The sequence below is a fragment of the Carica papaya genome, chromosome 2, assembly GCF_054855325.1.
Source record: "Carica papaya isolate Zhongbai chromosome 2, ASM5485532v1, whole genome shotgun sequence".
Taxonomy (NCBI): Eukaryota; Viridiplantae; Streptophyta; class Magnoliopsida; order Brassicales; family Caricaceae; genus Carica; species Carica papaya.
This window is the reverse complement of record NC_142310.1, coordinates 8,644,923-8,667,662: the sequence shown is the minus strand read 5'-3', so window position 1 is coordinate 8,667,662 and position 22,740 is coordinate 8,644,923. Positions and strand designations below refer to the sequence as shown.

General features: G+C 35.8%; 1 protein-coding gene across 4 annotated transcripts; it reads left to right on the top strand.

Annotated features, from left to right (window-relative positions):
- Window positions 1–22,702, top strand: LOC110823989 (Asparagine synthase family protein). Of its 4 annotated transcripts, none has more exons than XR_015816928.1 (15): window positions 1–161; window positions 527–875; window positions 1,966–2,159; window positions 2,264–2,399; window positions 2,673–2,930; window positions 3,095–3,192; window positions 3,596–3,692; window positions 4,135–4,240; window positions 15,512–15,605; window positions 15,818–16,014; window positions 17,288–17,387; window positions 17,471–17,587; window positions 17,713–18,184; window positions 21,186–21,242; window positions 21,881–21,909. XR_015816928.1 is itself a non-coding variant. In XM_088213169.1 (15 exons), exons 1-14 carry the CDS (start codon window positions 66–68, stop codon window positions 21,992–21,994), a joined length of 1,989 nt encoding a protein of 662 aa, XP_088069295.1. In that variant the 5' UTR covers window positions 1–65; the 3' UTR covers window positions 21,995–22,031; window positions 22,283–22,702. The 4 variants fall into 4 exon arrangements, 2 of the variants coding, with proteins under 2 accessions (XP_088069295.1, XP_088069294.1); XM_088213169.1 differs by lacking the exon at window positions 17,713–18,184 and adding an exon at window positions 22,283–22,702 and having other exon boundaries at window positions 3,119–3,192; window positions 21,881–22,031; XM_088213168.1 differs by lacking the exon at window positions 17,713–18,184 and adding an exon at window positions 22,283–22,702 and having other exon boundaries at window positions 21,881–22,031.
- The last annotated feature ends 38 nt before the right edge of the window (window positions 22,703–22,740 follow it).

Here is a 22,740-nt window from a genome sequence, read left to right as displayed (position 1 = left end):
CTGCAAAATAGTCAAACAGCAAAAGATTCTGAGAGAAGAGACGGGTAGAGAAACTGAGAGACTCGATGTGTGGAATTGCACTGGTTGTATCTGGTATTCGTATTGATTTCTCGTCTTTGCTTCTCCATTCTGCCATATCTCCGCCTACTAAGACTGAGCAGGTAAATTTTCTATTCTACGGCGAAGGAGACGTGCATTAAAAGATTTTGAAGAAGAATAGGAAAATGGTTTACAAGTTAATTTTTCATGTGTTTAATTTTTAGGAATGCCGATTCCTTGCTAAATCAAATCATTTTTTTTTTCTGTTATCTCTTTAATCGACTGCGTTTACTTGCATATTCGATTTTTAATCTTTCTCTCTTTCTCTCTCTCTCTCTTAAAATTACTTGATGCAAGCTTCATGTTCGTTCACTGTAGCTTTAAAAAAGTATTCTTGTGTTATCTTGGGTATATAGAAAGCATTTGTTCTCTCGTATAACTCAAAACTTTAATAATGGAGTTGCTGATGTGTTTGTTGGTTCACCAGCTAGTGTTCTCCGTTGATGATATTAAGTCAGCTTTACGGAGGAGGGGTCCTGATAACTTAGGTGCAAAGAAAATTTATCTTAAGTCCAAGATACGGAGTTCTGTTGAGGAGCAAGAAATATATTCGTGTATTGAGGGGGAAGAGGCAGCAGAAAAGGAGTACTCCTATTTGCTTGAGAAGAGCGATTTTTTCTCGTCTTGTAGTGAACAAAGTCATAAGCTGGAAAATGTTTTGGTACATGAATCGGTTGCGGAACTGCTGTTTATTGGTGCTACATTACAGCTCAGAGGAGTGAATCCTATAAGTCAGCCCTTGGTGGATTCATGTAGAAACATTCTTGTTTACAATGGTATGTCCTGTTTTCAGTTTCTCTTTTACTCTTTCCTTGCTCCTTTTTACACCCTTTTTCTACATGCTTTTGATATTTGACTTTGATATGCTTATGATTTACTTTACTGTCTGAATCTCTTTGTATTGCTGTTTCTTTTTGGTTATTGCTGTCTGATATTATTGGATAGTTTTTCTTCAGCCCAAAGAATCACTTGCAAAGCTGAATGTCTACTAGTACTAGATGCAAATGATCAGACATGTTACTGTCTGTTTTCTTGTTTTCTCCTCTCTCACCATCCTTTTATTATATTGTCGTTCTCCTTTGGCAAAAGTTCTTCTAGCCTCGCAGGCTAGTGGCATTTAGTTCCTTTGCAAGCCTTAATTTATGGGTTTAACACCTGTCCCTACACTTTTTTTGTAGGTTTTTCCTCCTTTGTCATTAGCCTGAACCAAAAAGAAAGGTTCTCGGATTTTAATATGTTCAAATTTGATATGAGTTCAAATTTGATATGATACCTTTTATATTCTGATCTTTGGTTGTAGCAACATTGGCTTGATGGTTAGCATCTTAAACTTGATATTGACTGTTGCAAGGAACAATCATGAAAGAAATATTTTTTTTTTTTAAATAAAAAGTGTGAAATACTATTAATATGGTACCAAACAATCAGGGGTACCACCCCTATACAAAAGCTTTACAATGTTGTTAGTGAATCAATGACGTTCAAAATTCACATTACTAATCATGTCATGCCCTAACAATAAAAATTCAAAATAATGCAACCACCTATCTCTCAAATTATACAAATCATTAGCCTTACCCTCAAAAGCTCTAGAATTTCTCTCCTTCCAAAGAATCCAAAACAAAGATAAAGGAATTAGATTTTTCAACTTCCTCTCAACATGCATCCCATCCCAAGCCCACAATTCCTCCCTAATAGATCCAGCCATCACCCAGTTAACACCAACCATACTAAAAATAGCATTCCACAATCCAGAGGCCACAGGACACTGCAACAGAACATGCACACAGCTTTCCTCTCGCAGTAATAGACACTTCCATTAGTTCCCAAGACATCTGGATTCTTATTCATTCTTGTATTTTGAAGGTGAGATATTTGGAGGAATTGAAGTTAGTTGTGACAGCAATGATGCTGAAATTCTTATGGAATCTCTGGGAAGGTGCTGCTCCTGCAACTATTTCAGGTATAAGAGAACGTGCAACTGCAGCAGAAAAGCGAAAACATCTGTTCCAGATGTTCTTTCAAAAATTAAAGGGCCATGGGCTGTCATCTATTGGCAGGTAATTTGAAGTGGTCAATTACTGTTTGTTATGGTTAAATTTGGTGTACGTTTGTAATTTTGAGCATCTTGTTTATGGAACTTTATTTAATTTTTCATGTACAGGATAGTTCAAAAACTCTGTGGTTTGGTCGAGATGCATTTGGTCGGCGGAGCCTCCTTGTTCACTGGCCAACTGTGGAGAACCCTTGCTTCATGCTCTCTTCAGTATCACCAACCTGTTCCACAATAAATGGCTGTGGTATACAATGCTCTCTTGGAATGTAGCTTAATTCATTATTCTGCTAAGTTTTGTTGTATGGTGGAAGTAAATCAAAGTATTAATATTGTTGCTGCAATCAGAGTACTCATTGGATCACTTTCCAATAGTAGACTGTTGAAACTGGGATATTAGTTAAGAATAACTGTACCATTTGGATCGAATACTGCTAGCCTCTCTTTTCAATTTATTTTCTATCAGATCTCTGTTACTGTTAGAGAGCTGCTTTCATAAAGTAATTTCCGTTTGCTGCAGGTTCTGATACTGAAAAAGAAATAACATCCCCAAAGTTCTGGGAAGAGCTTCCATGTGGTGTATATAGTATAGCCATGGATGCTTCAAAAGTCAACAGGAGCCTGATTGGGGAAGTCAAGAAACATGAATGGACTAATGCCATGTTAAAAGAACTGATTGAGTGGGAGAGAATTTCTGTTGAGCCAAGATCTGAAGAGCTATATCGTTCTTGTTCTAAAAATCATATAAAGCAATATGATATGTGCGAAGATTGTTCACGTATGTTGTTAACTAAATCAGATTGTTGTTATGCTGTCTCACATGTTGTAGTTTGTAATATTGTCAGGTCATTGTAGGTCTAAGTTCTTTATGACTACCAAAAATCATTGCTCTTCAAAATTTATGAGTATACCTAATTCTGATTTTTTGTTTCACTGGGGAAGGGCCTAATCAAGCTTTCAATTCAGGGTCAGCACAGGCTGTGCTGGTTGCTTTGGGGAAATCTGTAATGCGGCGCACGTCACTGAATAGGATTTTTCAGGTTTGTAACTCTCTTAATATGAATTCCTTATGCTCTGATCTTGTTTGTTGAATGGCATATAGCTTCACTATGTGCTCTGCATTTTGCACTTATGCAACTACTGGTTATTATTATCTCATTTATCTGCATAGTAATTTAATGCCCTTTGCTTGTTACACCAATTGCTGGATCAGTAACATGCTTATTTTCTCAGGGCAGATTTTTTATGAACAAACTACATCTAAAGAGATTTGGCTCAATGGTACTTCCATCCCATTGAGGGTTAGGTTCTGGGTTAAATCCCAGCTTGTGAAAAAAATGGTTTTGCAACTTACCAAAAAAACAAACTACACTATAGAATTTTACATTCATGTCTTTTTGATTTTTATGGTCATAGAACTGTTTGGATTTGTTGTATGCTTAGGCAGAAAAGGCGCTTGTTCCAGTGGCAGTTCTGTTTTCTGGTGGATTGGATTCCATGATTCTTGCGGCATTGTTGGATCAATGTCTAGATCCTAATTGTAAGTGTTGTTATACATGCTAATTTATCATTTTGCTTCCCAGAAGGATCTATTTTATAATTGAAAAAGAGTACTTCTGAAAGATTGGAAAATCATGACCCTGTGTTGCTATTCGGTTTCGTGGGGTCTACTAGCTACTACTAACTTTAAGTCTTATTGTGTGTTTTATAGTTCCAGTTCTAATATGAATTCTTTGAACAAGGACTATGGGATCTCAGATAACTCTTTGAACTACTTTCTTCTGTCTTTTTCACTTCTTCTTTTTCTCAAATTCCCAAGTTGAGTTTGTAAGGGGCATTTCTAATCAAATATAGCGTTTGTTTTGCTTGGGTGCTAAAGATCTTTCTTTTCTGTTGTAGTGCCAAATCTGAAGACAATAGAATTGTTTAAGTTTGTGCACCCTAATCCTGAGCTTGCAAATTATTTGAATATCTATTTGCAGATGGAATTGATCTGCTTAATGTGAGTTTTGACGGCAATTCTGCTCCTGATAGAATCTCTGCTAAAGCAGGAGTAAAGGAACTTAGAAGGATAGCCCCTTTGAGAAGGTATAGCTTACATTTGTCTTAAACCTAGTGCTGTCTGTTTTTTCTTTTACTTAGTAACTTATGCTCTATTTGGTCTAGTTCTAAAGCCAAAGATGTCTTAGATGTTTCTCCACATAAAACTAAAGGTGACAAAATAAACTTCATAAGTTTGGTCATATTTGATGGAGCTAAGCGTGGGACTTTTCTTTTGGAACGAGTAAAGATTTGGATCCCAAAAGATAATTTTGAAGTATATAAATTAAGTTGGGTTATTTGTATATGGGCGATACTCCTTTGGTACCTTTGTTTATTTATTTATTTTTTAAATAACTTGGTACCTTTGTTCATAATAACACTTTTATCTTTTATTTAAAGAAAAAAATTAAGTTGGCTATTTCTTCTTTTATAAAAAAAAATAATTAAATTATTATTATCAAGTTAAGCTTTGGAGACAATTAATTACTCAATTTTTTTACATGGTCTCAAAATTAGCTGCAAGAATTTAATTTTGGCTCACTTTCGTATTTCAAATTTAAGGTAAATTACACAGGTGTACTTTGTTGTTAGAGTTAGTCGTAATTGGGATTATCTTTTGAAAAGAATATAACTCAGTCTGCTATTTAGGCATATATTTTAACTTAGTCAAAGAATTATTGTTCAATTCTATACTTGGGAGTCCATGAGTTTTGAGCCAATTACAACCTGGTCGATTATTTAAAAATTACCATTAACTACTTCTAAATATATAATGTTAAACTATTAAAAATGTTTGATGCTGCTTAAAATTTAATACCACCTTCTAAACGTATAATGTTTTTTTTTTGAATTAACAAGTAATAAATGTATCACTAAGTATAGGCATCAAGGAGTACAAACCCATGTACAAAATTATTTACAAGTTAGTAAGGAAATCAATTAGTTCTCCTAAATTCTCCATGAACTACAACGCATGACCTATAATCAAACGATTGAGGGTCTGAAACCATCTCTCGAATTTTGTCAATACCCTTTTTCACCCCTCATAAATTTTCCTATTTCTTTCTTCCCACACTACCCAAAAGATTGCAAGGGAGATAAACCCCAAATGTTTTTTTTTTCAGCTCAGCCAATCCCTTCCATGCCCATCATTCATCACTTATAGCACTCGTCATAACTCAATTAAAATCAAGAATCCCATATGCCATAGACCACAAGCTATATGCACTAGGACCCCAAAATAGAATATGGTTGTAAGTCTCCTCCACCCTCTTGCATAAGCAGCACAAGTTTACCATAATCTTTCATCTCTTTTTAGCTTATCGATGTTCAAAATACATCCATGGCCTGCTTCCCAAGCGAAGAAAGCTACCTTGGGAGGGACCTTCACCTTCCATATTTATCTGTATGGAAAATTACTCTCAATGGGCTCTTTCTTAGCGAAGTATCTGTAGAAGGACCCAACAGTGAATTTTTCGGAAGCACTGAGTGTCCAAACTGGTTGGTCATAATCCTCATCCGGTGAAACCGACTCCTATATACTCAACAGAACTTCATATTCATTGATTTCTCAATTGTTGAGGTTTGACAAGATCTCCACATGCCATTTCCTACTTCCTTAACCATCTCCAAATGCCTCTTTAATAGAAATGTCTTTATATCGAGGTATAACATAAATCTGCAGAAACCTGTCTCTCAACACTCCACCTTCAAACTAACAATCCTACCAGAAGCCATTGATTTTTACAATATTCTTTACAATAGTTAAAGGAATAATCTTTACAATATTCTTTGTGGAGTGAATCCCACCCCATGCGCAAACTTCTGTCATCACCAAACCCAAAGAGACCCAAACAATACCCAGTAAGTTATAAATCATACACCACAAATCATACTCCACTGGGCAGCTAAGGAGGAGGTGGCAGCAGGATTCCTCTGCCTCCCTGCACATAAAACAGTGATTTGCGAGGCTTAAATCCCTTTTTTGTAATTTGTCAAGAGTTAGAATGCATTCCCGGCAATCTTCCCAGCCAAAAAAGCGATTCTCGGAGGAAGATTGGCTTTCCAAATCAGATTGTGAAGGAAAGAGTACCCTCTGCTGGTATCGTTATCAATAATCCATTTATAATATGAAGACACAGAGAACTTTCCCTTTTTGTTCAGCCTCCAAATAGCATGGTCCGATTTATCATTGATTTTGTATTGTGCAATCAAACCCAATAACTCCAGATAATCCCCAACTTCCTACTCATTCAGATTACGTTTAACATTAACCGACCAAGAGCAGCTGCCATTCGCCCAAGAAATTTTTTTGCAACATTAACAAAGAAAAATCTTTCATTTGTCCATGCGCTTTCATCCAATGAGAGGCCAAGAAAGAAAACTTATACCAAAGAAGCAAAAATGGGAAGATTTGATCTGTGAATATCCTTGCATTTCTGTCATGCCAAATCACACTCAATCCAACAAAGAAAAGCCCATGTAAAAGAGCCTCAATCTGCTTGATAGCAAAGCTCGGAAAAAGCAAAGAAAGAAAACCTTCCTAGGGTGCTAGGAGAAGAAGCCCAAGAGACACCAAAGAAAGATTAGAAATTTTTCTAATGAAGAAAGAGGTGGTGATGAGTCTCCACAGCTTTGTAGCACATTATGCACACTCCTAGGGACAAAGCCTAAATTAAGAAATCTAACATTAATTATCTACCCGAGTCATTGACTTTGGAGTCTCAACCTTTCAGTTCAAACCAAACTTATCATCCTGTACGACAAAAAAGGATTAAAAAAAATCCATAAACAATTTGGCTAAGAGAGACAAAATTTTACTATAAGGGTTCCCAATATCAAGCCATCCATCAATCTTGGACAGGAGACATGCCTCCCAACTAAGTGCTCCCTCATATATTCACTCATTGTTGACTGAAGGAATTTTCTCATCATTTTCAATTTTCGTAGTATTGTATGGTGGGAATTTTGAACAAAGAGAGGAAATAAAGGGGAATACTAAAAAAGTATGATTAGATATCTGTCACCAAGGAAGAAAAGAGCACCCTTCTAGCATTTAACACGCTTAGGTACTTCAATAACTCAAAGATCCCAAAAGGAGGCTATGAGGATTGCCTTCCCAAAGGACACCTTGATTATTGAAAGGCTACTCTTAGATGTCACACTTGGCTGATGAGTTAATCCTCTTAACTCTCTGTTCCTCAATATTAAGGTTTGCAAGGCTGTTCTTTCTAAGTTTAAGACACCTTGATTATTGAAAGGCTACTCTTAGATGTCACACCTGGCTGATGAGTTAATCCTCTTAACTCTCTGTTCCTCAATATTAAGGTTTGCAAGGCTGTTCTTTCTAAGTTTAACATGTAGACCTTATATACCTTCAAAAATATGCAAAATGGTTGGCTCTCTACAGAGCTTTACATGGTCATAAGACAAGAAAATTATTGTTTCATCCCACAACAGAATGGGGAATGTCCACCTTGTCATGACCAACCCTAAGACTCTTAAACATTCCTCTAGATAATATATGATTCAAAACATCAATGAAAATTGTGAAAGGAAAAGAGGAAAGGGGGTCTCCCTGTCTCAAACCATGCTTTCCCAGAAGCACTCTCTAGGTTTTGCCATAAGCAAAACAACAAAAGCCACAAAAGAAAGACAACCAGATATCCAACTCCGTCATCTAACCAACATTTTTCTTGCCTAAAACTATTTCTAAGAAGCTCCAGTTTACTTGATTATTGGCTTTCTCAAAGTCCAAGTTAAACACCAAACCTTTATCTCAAAATTTCCTACCTTCCTCCACCATCTCATCAACAATAACAAAAGCATAAAAAAATCTGTCTATCTCTAGCAAAAGCATATTGTGAACAGATCTCATCTCATTGAGCAATTCACTCAACCTCAAAGATGGCATTTTGGTAATAATCTTATGTTTAGTCGTAATCAAATTGATAGGGCAAAATTGGACACCTTATTAGAGATCATTTTTTCAGGATTAAAATGATAAAAAGTAAAGTTTATACGCGTGCCATTAAGGTAACATTCTTTGAAGATCTTAACCAAAATTGCCCTTAACGACATATTAATAACTTTGGGAATTGCGATAGTTGAACTATCAGGTCTTGGAGCCATATCGATATTATCATCCTATATAGCTCTCTTGATTCAAATTTCATGAAAAGGTCTCTTACCTTTGTCTTGCAACTTCTCTATAAAACTTGAAACCCTCAACCCTTTGAAGTACGTCCAACCACCAACTCCTTATGCTCTTAACAAAATCAATATGAGTCAACCACATATTATCATAATAAGATGTAGGAACGCCTCTCAGTTGACTAGATTCCTAGAGAATAGGGAAGTCAGAAATTGGGTACGAAAGAACCTCTTGGACCAAATCAAGGAAATAATCTTCCCAACTATTGGGAACTAGGAACTAGTCAGTACAAGAGAAGACAATCCTACCTCTATTCACCGACTAGGTAGATTAGGCATTGAAAGAGGAAGATCCCTTAGCTAAAAATCCTTAATAAAAGAATTGAAACCCCTCATAGTCATTGTAACTCTACTCTTCTCTGAGGAATCTCTACAGGAGCGTGAAATCACCTCTAATACACAAAAAACAATTACATAACCTTGAGACATAAGAGAGCTTCTCTCAAAGAAAAGACAGAAGGCTAGGATGGGGAGGCTCATAAACACAAGGGGACCACCAAGACCCCTTGCCCAAAGTTGTTCTAAAGGACCGAAAGATGATTTAATAAAAGGCTGTCACCTTAGTGTCGTAAATCACAAGAAGACTTCCGTGGCCCCACAAGATGGACTCAACAACCAGCCTTGAACCTAGAGTCCTAAGTGCTATGCACTAACGATGAGTTGAGGCTAGCCAATTAGTTTCATAAAGCAAGATAATATCCGGATTAACTCTAGAGATGACCTCCTTAATCTTCTACCTTCTTCAAGGCATTATCAAGACCATTGACATTCCAATTGCTAATCATTATAAAGAAATAGACTTTTTCTTTTTTCTGAAATAAAAAGTACTCGTAACGAAATAGACTCATCCCTCCAATCTTGGAGATCACCATATTGAATGGTAGAGGTTAATCTCTTAAGCTCAAGATTAGCTCAATCCTTTCTTCTAACATAATTCTTAGGGTGCAAACTCAGCCTCGCTTCTTTCCCTGAGGGAACTAATAACTTTATATCAAATTTCTTAAGTATCTGTTTGCATATTAAGTAATTTTTGTTTAGTTATTGGCAGTCCCTCAAGTTCAGTTTTGTCATTTTTGTTTTCTTAAAGAATGCAATTTTGAATGGATGGGAGTTGGGGAGGGAAGGGGTTTTTAGTCCATTTGCTTTATAATGCAGTTGTCATCTTTTACAATTTTCACAATGGAAACATAACATAGAAAACCAATTTTTAATTTTTTTTCCAAAAATAACAGATCCAAATGTAATTGCATTTGAAATCCAAGGGCCCCACATAATCTATGGAAACATAACAGCAGGATGCCATTTGAAATAATTTTTCAAAATCATGGATCTGGTTATAATTGAATCTAGAACTCAATAACCTTGTGTTCCAAATTGTAGTATGGAGAAAAAATTAAATATTTCAAAAAAGAAAACTCAATAACCTTGTGTAAATAACTTTCAAATTTAAATTCAGCAAATAGTATGGTTTACATATGTTCTTCCTAGGCACTAATCCTGATTGACTTGTGAGTGAAGGAGTATGTTGAAGAGTAAAAATAACTAAATTGACCCATTTCCTATATGCATAATTTTTTGAAATAATTAGTTCGTCAGATTAATTATTATCCAAGATCTTTATATGATAATGTTAAACAATGAACTAAATTAGTTTTTCTCTGACAAAAAATTGGCAGTTATATGGCGATTTAAATACTATATTTTATGAGTGGACTCTGGACGTGGTCAATTCTTGTAAATAATCTGTAGAATTATTTTTCTATATTTTTCCTTTTTCTGTCTTTTACAACCTGATAATATAATAAAATGGTTACTGCCAGGTTGTGCTGTTTTTTCCCTTCCACTAGATAAGTTTGTTAGTTTTTATCTTTTTCTTCCTTCCTTTGCCTATAAAATATTGCTGATTATCGATGAATAAAAGCATGAGAAGAAAGAGGAGTTATTTTTTATTCTCAAGTTCTTCATGGTATCAGAGCAAGCCTGATCCAAATTCTTCAGCATCCCTCTTGCATTCAATAGGCAATAGATGAGCAGACCCCTTCTCTGCTCGAAGTTCTTTTGGGCTCTCACCTTCTGGTGCCTGACCGCCATGCTCTTGCTGATCAGGCTCCATATTTCGTTACTAGCCATCGACTAAATGATAGTAACTATCATCAATGGTCGTCCTCGGTGTTGATGTTCATCCGAGGGAGAGGCCGAGATGAATATCTCAGTGGTCATTGAGTTCACCAATCAAGACATAACAAGATTGTTCTCAACTTTCCATATCCGTGAGAAGAAAGAGGAGTTATTTCTTATTCTCAAGTTCTTCATGGTATCAGAGCAAGCCTGATCCAAATTCTTCAGCATCCCTCTTGCATTCAATAGGCAATGGATTAGCAGACCCCTTCTCTGCCCGAAGTTCTTTTGGGCTCTCACCTTCTGGTGCCTGACCGCCGTGCTCTTGCTGATCAGGCTCCATCTTTCGTTACTGACCATCGACTAAATGACAGCAACTATCATCAATGGTTGTCCTCGGTGTTTATGTTCGTCTGAGGGAGAGGCCAAAATGAATATCTCACTGGAGAGCTCTCACCTCCTCCCACAAACGATCCAAATGCTCGGATATGAAAAGTTGAGAACAATCATGTTATGTCTTGATTGGTGAACTCAATGACCACTGAGATTGGCGAAAATTTCCTCCTTTATGAGACTGCGCACGATATCTGGGTCAGTTCTACTCCACTCGCGACAACACTTCCGCCATCTTCGAAATCGAAGCAAGCCCTCACGACCTGCACCAAGAAGAAAAAACAATAACTCAATATTACAATTTTCTTACTTGAAAATGGCAACAACTTGATGTTTTTGAGGAACATACTTGGAGCTGCCCAGAGGATGCCAGGAGATTCCGAAGCATCGTGGAACAGAAACGAATCTTCAAGTTTCTTTTCGGACTGAACAAAAACCTCGATGAGGTAAGAGGACGCATCCTTGGAACCAAACCTCTCTCGAACATCAGAGAGGTGTTCTCTGAGGTGCGACGCGAAGAAAATAGGAAGAAAGTGATGATGGGTGACTCGCAACTCAACCCTAACCCTGCTAAAAGCATATCTCTCACACTCGAGACTGGTACTGTTCTTACAAGTCGGGTGACTGAGCGAAAGGGACGGCCATGGTGTGAATACTGTAAAAGGCCGGGACACATTCGTGGAAGATGCTGGAAACTTCACGGGTAACCAACTGAGAAGGAATCGACTGAGAAGAAGAAAACACCAAAGCAGGAAATGGAGGAAATTCATCGGGGCAATTTTATCTCAACAGAGGAGGGATCCACTGCAGCCATTTCTACCAGAAGCTCCTTATTTAGTCCTGAATAAATCAGCCTCCTCCAAAAATTGTTTTCACTCAATATGATTTTCAGTAATGCTTCTACAGCTCACAAAGGTAATTTTTCTGGTTTCTCAAATCAGCCTATCATGTTATGGTATTACTGTTTAGTATATCCTAAATTCGTGTACTTGAAAAATCTATTTCTTGTTTTGTTTCGAAATAAAAATCTAACTTCCTTTCAATGTGAAGTATGTCAGCTGTCCAAACATATTCGAGATTCATTTTCCAGTTCTGATTACAAACCTACAAAACTTTTTTTATTAATTCATAGTGATGTATGGGGTCCCTCTCGGGTCACTAATATTATCGGAATAAAATAGTTTGTATCTTTTGTTGATGATCATATTAGAATTATCTGGATTTTTCTCATGAAAGAAAAATATGAAGTTGGCCAGATTTTTAAAAAATTTCACATTATGATTTAAAATCAATTTCACACCAATATCCAAGTAGTGGTGTTAGACAATGGGTGTGAATACTTTGAAACTACTTTTGAGCCAATATTTTTCTGACCACGGTATTATCCATCAAAGTTCCTGTGTCAATACTCCACAACAAAATGACATAGCTAAACGAAAAAATATACACATTCTTGAAGTAACCCGATCAATCATGTTCACTACCCACATTCCAAAATTTCATTAGGGAGAGGCTGTTCTCACCGCTGCATACTTGATAAACCGTATGCCCTCCCAAACTCTCTCATTTCTAACGCCCTATGATATTCTCCTCAGGGCCTTTCCGCAATCTCATTTTCTTCACACCATTCCCTGTAAAGTTTTTGGTTGCTCCGCTTATGTTCATGTTCATACTTACCTCAGGGGTAAACTTTACCCACGGGTCATTAAATGTGCTTTTGTTGGATATTCACCAAGTCAAAAAGGATACAAATGTTTTTGTCCCAAGACCTGTCGTTTCTACAACACTATGGATGTCACTTTCTTTGAAAACCAGTCATTCTATGCCACTATTGATTTTTAGGGGAAGAGTCCTAATCAGAAATATCAAGTATGGGATGTAAGTACACCACCTCTCACTTTTTCTCCCTTCACTATTCCCGAGTCCTCATCAAATTTTCTGAAACCAGTATCAAAGAGTTTGAACCTGAACCTCTACCTACTACTATCAACAAAGAGTTACGTGTTTATACTAGAAGACAGAAAACTGCGGTTAATAAAGATTCTGAACCAACTACACATTGCTATGAGTTTATTCCAGTTCCAAGCAGTAAGAACACATCAAGTAATGAGTTTTTAGGCACAATTTCTGATACAGTTACCACTACTGATCATGATACTGAGTTACCTATTTTTTTGCGGAAAGGAACTCGATTTTGTACTAAACACTCTATACAGGATTACATTTCATTCAGCAACTTGTCCTCAAAGCATCATGCATATGTAAGCAAACTTAATGGCAGCCCCACTGAATCTAAAACCATTCATGAAGCCCTTGCATTGCTAATGTGGAGAGGTGCTATTCAAGAAGAGATTAGAGCTCTTGAAAAGAATAAGACTTGGGAACTGATAGAAATTCCACTGGAAAAACATAAAGTTGGGTGTAAATTAGTATTTACTGTAAAACACAATCTTGATGGAAGTGTGAATCGGTACAAAGCTCGTCTAGTAGGTAAAGGCTTCACTCAGTTCTACGGGATAGACTACTAGGAGACATTCGTCCCAGTGGCTAAGCACAACACTATCCGGATATTACTCTCTCTTGCCTCTAATCTTGATTGGTTTCTCTGTCAACTTGATGTAAAGAATGCATTTCTCAATGGAGATTTAGAAGAAGAGGTATATATGGAAGTTCCTCCAGGTCTTGAGACTATATATAAAACTCACAAGGTATGCAAACTCAAAAAGACACTCTATGGTTTAAAACAATCTCCGAAAGCTTGGTTTGACAGATTTACCAAAGCAGTTAAATATATGGGTTATGAACAATGTCAGTCTGATCATACTTTGTTTGTCAAGAACAATGCCTCTGGTAAGAAAGCTATCCTAATTGTTTATGTTGATGATATTATTTTAATAGGTGATAACATAAAGGAAATTAAAAAACTCAAAAGTTTTCTTGTCACTGAGTTTGAGATAAAAGATATTGGAGCACTCAGGTATTTTCTGGGAATGGAATTTGCTCGTTCTAAAAAAGAAATATCTGTGTCAAAAAAGAAATATGTTCTTGACCTACTAAAAGAAATAGGGATGCTCGGGTGTAAACCAGCAGAAACTCCCGTGGAAACAACTACAAAAGTTGGATTTAAAAAAGGCAAGCCTGTTGATAAAGAAAGAAATCAAACACTTGTGGGCAAACTTATATATCTTGCTCATACTAGACCTGACATCAGTTTTGCTGTAAGTATTGCAAGTCAATTCATGAACCAATCTACTGATATTCATATGAATATGGTATATCGGATCTTAAGATATCTTAAAAAAACTTCAGAATAAGGACTATTTTTTCAAAAAACAATGAACGTGAATATTGAAATCTTCAGAGATGCTGATTAGGCGGGTTCTATAACTGACAGAAGATCTACGTCTGGGTACTATACTTACGTTTAGGGAAATTTAGTCATTTGGCTGAGTAAGAAACAATCTGTTTTGTCACGAAGTAGTGCAGAAGCTGATTTTCGGTCACTTGCTCATGGAATATGTGAGGGAATTTGGTTAAAAAGAGTTCTAATGGAAATGAAATTCTTGGTCACTATTCCAATGAGCTCCCCTTTTTACCTAGCATAATAACTAAATAACTACACAGGCTTAGAAGACTAGCAGTTCTACTAAGAGGATAAGAGTGAGTTGGCAAAGGCTATTCTTATCATTCCTTCCCTTGATCTGATAGTGCTAAGTAAGAAGGGCCTAAATAACATTACCAGTAATTCAAGGCAAGCGCATAAGAGAGCTAAGTATGGTGCGACAATAAAGTAACAATCAGCATAGCTAAAAATCCGGTATATCATGATCGAAATAAACACGTGGAAATAGATAAACACTTCATCAGAGAGAAGATTGAAGATCAGACCATCACAATACTTCACGTTTCTACTAATCAGCAAACTGCAGATATTTTACCAAAGACACTTTTCAAAGGATTCTTCAACGAATTAATATCCAATTTAGGCTTACTAAACATTTATGTAACCTAGATTGAGAGGGAGTGTAGAATTATTTTTCTGTATTTTTTCTTTTTCTGTATTTTACAACCTGGCAATATAACAAATTGGTTACTGCCAGGTTGTGCTGTTTTTTCCCTTCTACTAGGGAAGTTTGTTAGTTTTTGTCTCTTTCTTCCTTCCTTCACCTATAAAATTTTGTTGATTATCAATGAATAAAAGCGTGAGAAGAAAAAAGAATTATTTCTTATTCTCAAGTTCTTCGCAATCGTTTCATGTGAGCATGCTCTAAAGTTCGCAATGTGAGCTTCACAGGCACCTGGTATTGATCACTTGTATTGATTTTGCAACCGTAGAGGTTTATGCTTAAAATTTGTTAGGAATTAAAATAAGGTTCATATTTGTTATTAATTTAGCTAGGCTTTTTTTGGTAGAGTTATTACTTTAGATTTATCTATTATCGAGTTTCTTGGGGTATGTTTTTCACTTACAATGAATATTATTGCACTTGTCCAAATAATGGATGATTGAGTCAAATTTTCTCCCTTATTTCATTTAAAATATCTTGCTACAGTGTTTTCCAATATCCAATTCAATTGGGACCTGGAATGCAGGTGGAAACTTGTGGAGATTGATGCTGATTTGTCAGATTTGACATTGGAAACAAAGCATGTGATGTCACTCATAAATCCTGCAGACACTTACATGGTACGGATATTGTGTGCTATAGCTGCCATGAAAGGATGTTTCTCAGTAGCTACCAAGCAATGGATGTTTCCTCAGCATGCTTATCTCCTTTTGTGTGATGTGTACTTGCTAGAGATGATGTATTTCAATATTCCAAAATTTCCTTATATGATATATGCAATTCTTTTGGTTCATTTCTCCTTGATGAAAATACTTTTAACTTAATATTTCAGGACCTAAATATTGGAATAGCTTTATGGCTTGCTTCTGGTGGCAATGGTTGGGTTAGTGAAGGAATAGGAGATGAGCTGGGTGAAAATTATCAACGTATAAGCTACAAGTCCGAGGCCAGGATACTTCTTGTTGGTGCTGGTGCTGATGAGCAATGTGCTGGATATGGAAGACATAGAACAAAGTATAGAAATAGCAGGTATGTATTTGTCATGAATGGACTGGGTAATGTGCATGAGTTCATACCAGTTACATGAGAAAACATGATGCACGTACATCACAGCAACTAAAGTGCATTTCGTGTGTTCCCTACTAATAGATCTAGTTATGGATTGCTTTACATAGAAATTTGTAGAAAATTTTAATTTTTTGAGTGAGTTTCCTTGTCTTCACCTATTTTGAATGTATTAGGCTCATTAAGAGAGAATCTACAACCTCTTAAATAAATAACTTCACGACATTTTAACAATTTTCTTCCATATTATTGACATATTAGAAATAAAGATTTACAAAATAGAGATGATAGGAACAGTGCCTGTTCTTAGCAGAATATAGTAACTGCTACAACTTCCTATTCTTATCTTCCTAGATTTTCTTAGTCAACTTTAGCGACTACATTAAACTGGACAGAGTTTATTCCTGTACTTCCTGTGTACAAACACATAAAACACCCAAACACCTAAAGCTGGAAGTAGTTAATTCTGAAAAACAAGATTATTTCTTCCTTTGATAAAGTTTGGCGAATTGAATGATCTTAGGATTTAGGATTCCTAACAGCATTGCACATTTTCTTTTAGGTTTGAAGAACTAAGAATGTCTTAACTCTGTGAGATTAATTGCCTTTAATAAGAAAAGGATATCAAAACTGCCTTGTCGTTGCTTATTGACATGCTTTAGGCTCTGTTTAGTAGTGGTTGACAGAAAAGGTTTTTCAAAAAAAGCTTGCTTTTTGTTGCTGTGGGTAAAAGTTTGTTGTTGTATCAAAATCAAGTATAATGTTTGGTAAATTGTTTTCCACAAAATGTTCCTGAAGTATATCACACATAATATTTGTGTTTGGCACTGATGCTTTTAAAGATATTTTGATATTAACTATAATATGATTTTGTTGCACTTACAGAAAAATTTTCTTTTTCTAGAATTTCAAATATGTTTATATATATTATGTGATACTTTTAGGAGATTATCAGTTTATTTGGTAAGTAATAAATATTCATTAATTATATTCTTTGCTCTTCTTAAAAGCAAATTTGTTTCTTTGGAGAACAACTGTATTGCTTTCTGAAAGTAGCCAGTATTTACCTTTTTCAATTGATATTTTTTTAAAGCTTTGATTATGCTTTAGAAAAAGCTACTATAGAAAAGGCAATCAACCAAAGCTTAAAAAAAGTTGTGCAAGATCCTATAATTAGTTTCAGTGGAATACTTGTTTGTATTACTCTACTTATTTTTGGTGGCTGATGTGCTGTCAGTTGGCTAGGTCTACATGAAGAAATGAAATTGGACATGCAGAGAATTTGGAAAAGAAATCTAGGGAGAGATGATAGATGTATTGCTGATAACGGGAAGGAGGTTCTGATACTGCTTTTTTAGAAAACATTAATTATTGTCTTTCTGAGGTCTGTTATGTATTTACCAAGATCTTTTTGTTTCAGGCTAGGTTTCCATTCTTGGATGAAGATGTAATAAAGAGTCTGCTTGATATTCCCTTATGGGATATAAGTGACCTCAATCAACCGAGTGGGAAAGGTGATAAGAAGATTCTAAGAGAGGTCAGTGCTATTTTTTGGTCAACATTCTTTCGGTATTTCGGGAAAATGAGATGTGATTTGTCATACTGTGATGGTATTCAGAATTTCTTTGCTTGAAAGAGTAATAATGTCATCTCATTTTGCAGTTTTGCAATTAAGCATCCTTGAACAGGTCCTTTATCGTAATATAGATGCCCTGCTGAGGCAGACACATGAGGGAGAACTCAGATTAGGTGTCAATTTGGCAGTTAGCTTTTAGCGGTGTTTGCTCAGTGACCCTCCACCTTGCTTCACCCTAGATAACCAGCTTCTCTATCAAAGTATTATTTCTGCCATGCTCCATTCCCTACCTACTATTTTTGGAAGGTAGATTGACAGTTAAATCCTGTTACAATCTTATACGTCTGCTTAATGGTATGCTGGATAAGTTTCCACAGAAGCACAGATGGAAAACAAAGGCTATCCCTGGGATTTCCTTTTTCCCTTGGGAGGCAGCTTTGGCAGAATCTTAACCATTGACAATCTCATGAAGAGGGCATACCACTGTCAACCAGTGGTTCCTATGTCTCAATGACTGTGAGCTCCCTGTCATTATTCTTCTATGGTGCTTGGAAGCTAGTAAGTTTTGGGATTTTGCATTGAACCTTCTAATCTGTCTTGGTTTGTTAGTGTGGTAGCACTGCGGATTAGAAATTCATAATATAGGGAAATTAAAGAACAGAAAAGGTTAAATAGTAATCTATAGTTACAAGAATTGACAACCACAATCACAGGGTTGTCATAATCACAATCATAGGATTGGTGGGTACTCAATTAAATAAGAGAAATTAATAGTTTTGTTTATAACCAGTCTGCTAATAATGTGAAGCACCCATGTAGCTGTAGGTAAACCATAGCCTAATATGACCAGAGTTCTTAAATCGGAAAACAAAAACAAAATAGGACTTTTAAGTAAGAATTAAAACCTGAACGACGTGTAAAAGTTTTGACAAAATATAATAATTGTGGTGTAGCTCTATATCAATAGAAACTATGCTAAATGGTTCCACATGGTGCAACCCACTTCCAAGAAGCAAAAAGGTTCTCTCTCTTTTCTTCTATTTTTTTGGGTAACTTGGAAAGAGAGAAACAAAAGAGCTTTTGATCACTCTTCTACTCCTTCATGTCCATCAGGGATCATTCCTTCAGAATTCTCAATTTTTGTATAGGAACCTGTCAGGACCAGGGAATGCTGGGAAATAATTTCTACTTGTGTTTTCTGTTATTGATTTAGCTACAAAAGAATTTCCAGTATAAGGACAAATAGGTCAGTTGTCATTTTACCTGATATCTAGTTTGTTATTTTCTGTTCTATTCTCTATGGTACTGCTATATATAGTACCAAGATTTATAGAAGAATTATGAAGAAAATATTAGTAAAATTATCAGTATCTTCCTTAACAGTATTCTTCTTCTATCCTCACGACTCTCTTCTTTTTCCTATCTCCTCTCTCTGCGGATCTCCCTTTTTCTACATCCTCCAGCCCTAGAACTCTTCAAAAACTAAACTCAAACCTGCTTCCTAGCTGCTGTTACACAACAAGGGTCCTGACAAATGGTATCAGAGCCAACAATCCTTGGTGGAGATTGTAGAACTTGTGCCAAAGCTAGTTTCCTCCTATTGGAAACTGTAATGATTCCATTTTTTTCCTCTCATTGATGATGAGGTAAGAGTGGAGGTTGTAGAATCTGTTGTGATGGTTGAGAAGCTGGATGAATTTGTCGAGGAGACAAAGCATGTTAAAAATATTGGAAATGAAGGTGGCTTGGTGGATGAGCATGAAGTAATTGTTAAAATTCCCCAACCATAATATTTTTCTGCATTTGTTTCTATCGACTTGTCATATTACTTCATCTAACCTCACAATTGGTGTTGATGGAGACATGAAAGTTTTGATTGTTATGGATGAAATCCAGAAGTTATCCACGACTAATGAGAAGATTCTACATAACCATTCACACCAGGTGTTTGAACAAGATCCTTTATCAAAACAGTAGGTTTCTTTTTTTTTTTTTTCCTTTTTGCAACTGATGGCAAATAAGAGAAAATTCATTACATTTGCAGATGATAGAGATGGACGCACACAAATTAATATTTGGTTATATACCAAATTTGATCTCTATCAAACAAGTCTAGCTACACTCTTTGAAGATTTTTTCACACTCTCCTTATTCCACTTCAAATTTCTTTCATGAGTAGTGGTTAAATGTCATTAAAATATGCAACTCTCTTTGGTGTCATATTTGTTCAAAGGACAGCATGATTATCATGGCAATGAAGATTTGAGGGTTACTTAAGTTCATCGTTAAGGACAAGGATGCTTTCATGAGGAGGGTATTTTCGGACCTGGGAGTGCTAGAAAATAATTTCTGCTTGTGTTTTGTGTTATTAATTTAGCTAAAAGAATATCCAGTACATGGACAAGTGGCCAGCTGTCATTGTATCTGGTACCTAGTTTGTTATTTTCTTTTTTATTCTCTCTGGTACAGCTATATATAGAACCGAGATTTGTAAAAGAATTGTGAAGAAAATATCAGTAAAATTATTCTTATCTTCCCTAACATTATTCTTCTTCTATCCTCACGGCTCTCTTCTTTTTCCTCTCTCTTCTCCCTCTGTTGATCTCCCTTTTTCTACCTCCTTCAGCCCTAAAAGCTTCAAAACTAAACCAAAACCTGCTTCCTAGCTGCTTTTACACAACGAGGATCCTGACAGAACCTACCTTTGTTGGATTATTTAAATATTATTGACCTTTTGAAAAGCTTCTATTTGTTATTTTCTGAAATAAAAAGTATGAATATATTAACAAAGCACCAAGGGGGTGCAACTCATATACAAAAGTATTATATATTCGTTAGACAATCATTATATACCCAAAATCATCCACCCTATACAAGGCATGCCCAATAATTAGCGAACCAAATAAGTGGAACCATCTGTCTCTAATCTTAGAATATTATTTTCGGTTTCCTCAAACATCCTTCCATTTGTTTCCTTCCAAACAATCCAAAAAACAGTTAAAGGGATTAATCTAGTTAGCTTCTTTTTCTTTTTACCAAAACCAGTCCAAGCCCCCAATTCCTCTTTGATCGTGCCTGCCACCGTCCAGTTAACCCCTAAAAGCCTGAAAATCATAGACCACAACTCATGGACAGCAGAACAATGAAGGAGAAGGTGACTGCAGGATTCCTCCTCTCTCTTTTACACGTGTAACATCTGTTAGCCATCACCAAACCCCTTTCTCATCAAATTATCAACAGTAAGGATACAGTTTCTGCTGGCTTCCCAAGCAAAACAAGGCGATCTTTGGAGGGGCCTGAACCCTTCAAATCTGATTAGCAGGGAAGCACAAATGTCTACTGCCCCATCTGTTAGCTTCTCTTTGTTACTTTGTATGTTACTTGTGCCTTGAATGTTACTTGTCCTTTTTTCTCTAATAAAAAATTGAAGGTAGATGCTTTCTCTATTGTTTCTGATACAAAAGATTGTTGTTTTGTCTAATTGTTGAAATTTTAATTCCTAACTTATGGTCACATGTTGCTTGTCCTGATCAAGTATAAAATGTTCATTGCATTGAAGGTTGCTCAATTGCTTGGTTTACATGAAGTAGCTGTTCTGCCTAAAAGAGCAATTCAGGTGTGCTTCCTCTATTGGCTCTTTTCAGTGCGACTATTGATTTTGTGTTTGTGAAGCCACTTACATCATCCATCTCGAGAAATCCTTAATCTTATTGCGTTTATTTGGTTTATCTCATCTATTTTGTTACTTCTTCAATCAGCTCAATGTTGAGCTATGAGGATTGGTACTAACAGACTGATGAATGGATAAGTTCAGATGTTATATATGAATTTATCTTATGGTATTGAATTATTTTTTCTACTGTTTTGTTTTCCAGATTTAAGATAAATTTACCATTGAAATGATAAATCATATGTGTAACTTTCTTTTTCATTTTTAGTGAATATTTTTGTGGTCCTACTCATGGTCTAAAGCTAGTTCTTTGGGTATCACATATCACCCAATTTTAAATAAACATAGATGATATTAACAAAAAAGCATATTTACATAAGTGATGGGAAAGTAGTTTAATAAGTTATATTTTTTTAGTGGGACCCTTTCTTACTTGATTCCAACATATAGGACATTTGGCATGAGAAGATAGAATCTAAGCTAATGGATTTAACTTCTAAGGCTACTTTATTAGCGATGGATGTTTTTATCCCAAATATCTAACAAGATAACATCTAAAGGTTTTCTTGATTGCTTGTATTTAGTTTGGCTCAAGAATTGCCAGGGAATCAAATCGAAAGAATTTTGGAAGTAATCGCGCTGCAAACCAGGCCTCCGCAGGAAGTGCAGTAATTCATGTGTCATCAGACTCAGTTTGAACTACATATGTTAGAGTTCTACTTTGCTGTCTTCATGGTATATGCTCAATATTACATTTTTAGCATTTTATAGTAATTTGATAACTTCATATAATAATCACTTAAATGTTTTGTAGTAATTAGATGACATTGTAAGGTAACCTTGTGGTATTGTGCTACAATGGCTAATTATTGTATTATCAAGTGATTCTCACACAAAATTACTAAATTACTATTAAATATTAGAAGTTATCATAGATGCACTATGAGAATTTTCATACTGGAATGCTCAATTCTCTGGTTTATCAGGTGTTGCCTGGTGCTCATGAGGCTTACAAGCTTAGCACCAGTTATTTCTCATCAGCCTGCCCTAGCCCACATCGATTGGCTCGCTGCTTCTGCAATGCCAGAATGTGTCAGGACAATAGATGAAAATTTAGACGATTGAAGTGAGATTTTGCAGGTAAAAGAAGTCATTACTCATTTTTTATTGCCAGCTTATGAGTTTGATATACAAGAACCTGTGAGAAGTATGTAGAAGACGAGATGGAGCAGTAGTTGGTTTATTATAATGGATGATATTGACCTCCATGTTATTTACACCTTCTGAGCTTGTGTTATTTTGAATTCAAAATCTTTGTAAACTGACCAGTGCAATAAATGCATTAAACGTCTGATCCAATAGAATCTGTGGCGAATTTTGTTTTTAATTAAATAATTTTGTAGTCATTTTCTTCGTGTCACTGGTGTAACTCCTGTAATTGCTG

Coding starts and splice junctions, on each gene's coding strand:
- LOC110823989 (XM_088213168.1), top strand. CDS start 66: ATGTGTGGAATTGCACTGGTTGTATCTGGTATTCGTATTGATTTCTCG. Junction 2,931..3,094: donor TATGTGCGAAGATTGTTCAC/GTATGTTGTTAA, acceptor TCACTGGGGAAG/GGCCTAATCAAGCTTTCAAT. Junction 4,241..15,511: donor AGGATAGCCCCTTTGAGAAG/GTATAGCTTACA, acceptor CCTGGAATGCAG/GTGGAAACTTGTGGAGATTG.